Source organism: Myripristis murdjan, chromosome 11 (genome assembly GCF_902150065.1).
Source record: "Myripristis murdjan chromosome 11, fMyrMur1.1, whole genome shotgun sequence".
Classification (NCBI taxonomy): domain Eukaryota; kingdom Metazoa; phylum Chordata; class Actinopteri; order Holocentriformes; family Holocentridae; genus Myripristis; species Myripristis murdjan.
This window is the reverse complement of record NC_043990.1, coordinates 886114-887359: the sequence shown is the minus strand read 5'-3', so window position 1 is coordinate 887359 and position 1246 is coordinate 886114. Positions and strand designations below refer to the sequence as shown.

The 1246-nt window shown below is 48.1% G+C and overlaps 1 protein-coding gene across 3 annotated transcripts in view; it reads right to left on the bottom strand.

Moving 5' to 3' along the window:
• Window positions 1–308, bottom strand: part of anp32e (acidic (leucine-rich) nuclear phosphoprotein 32 family, member E) — a 10669-nt gene extending 10361 nt beyond the window's left edge. Inside the window, exon 1 of one of the 3 annotated variants that reach the window (XM_030063705.1) lies at window positions 131–308. In XM_030063705.1, the coding sequence (XP_029919565.1) occupies window positions 131–184 (54 nt within the window). In that variant the 5' untranslated portion in view covers window positions 185–308. The remainder of the gene's footprint in view (window positions 1–130) is intronic. The other 2 variants (XM_030063706.1, XM_030063708.1) reach the window with 2 other exon arrangements.
• Between the last annotated feature and the right edge of the window lie 938 nt (window positions 309–1246).

The following is a 1246-nucleotide window of genomic DNA, read 5'->3' as shown; positions in this document are numbered from 1 at the left end:
GCGCACAAAGTGCCCGCAAACAAAACTTGCAGCGGCGGAGCGGCATCGCTCCCGGGGTCCATGTGCTGCCTGTGTCCGCGCAGCAGCAGCTCCGGGCGGGCAGAGTGTTTAAAAGGCGGCGGGCGCTCACCTCGGCCGGGCTCCGGTTCCTCAGCTCCAGGCTGATCCTCTTCTTCATCTCCATGGCGGCTTGTTTTCCCTGCGGGCGGCGGCCGGACAAACGTTCTGGAAACTCGCGGCTCTCGGAGCGGCAGCTGCTTTCCTCTGACGGCCGCGGTTTGCCTACTGATCCTCCATGATACCTCGTGCCCTGCCCCCCTCGCGAGCGGCCCCGCCCCCCACAACCCGGGGTTGGCCGCGCGACTCAGCTCGGCAGCTGATTGGACGAGCCGAGCGTCAGTCACGCTTGATCGGCAGTAAATCCGCTTGTTGGGCGGAGCCTATTCGGTGCTCTTCCACCGGTTGGCTGATCGAGGCCTCATTCAAACTTGATCGGGTGTAATCCATGAGATGGGCGTGTCCCCCGGCTTCTCTGATGCTGGTTGGACAAAGAATACGTCAATCAAAAGTGATCGACCGTAATAATCCGTGTAATGTGAGGATGCGCGAGGGGGTGGGGGTGTGGGGGCTTTAATTTGAATACAGCCTGCCATAGCCTATGTCAAAATAAATAAAAAAAATAATAATAAAATAAAATAAACAAACAAACAAATAAATAAAAACAATATTAATAATTAACAATGATGATGACAATAATGATGATAATATTGCTGCATGTCCCTCTCTCTCTCTCTACTGTCACTGTCAAATAAAGCAGAGATGCAAAATGAATAAATAACAATACAACAGCAACAACATTAAAAACAATATTAATAATCCTGATGACAATAATGGCAATAACACAATATGTCATACTGCTTTGTTATTAATTCATAACAGTAACTTTGTAACAAGCAGAAATTTGACAATAACAATAATCACAAAAGAATAATAATTAGTGTGACATCACTGACGCGACGCCGTGCCTGTGTTTGTTTACAGGACAGAAATATAACTTCATCTGCTTGTTTGTTTGTTTGTTTACATGTTTTCCTATTTACTTATTGCTGCTCTTTCCTCTGAACTTAACACACACACACACACGCACACACACACACACACACACACACACACACACACACACACACACACACACACACACACACACACACGGAGTGGTGAGGGCGTCTGGGGTTTCCGAGTATTG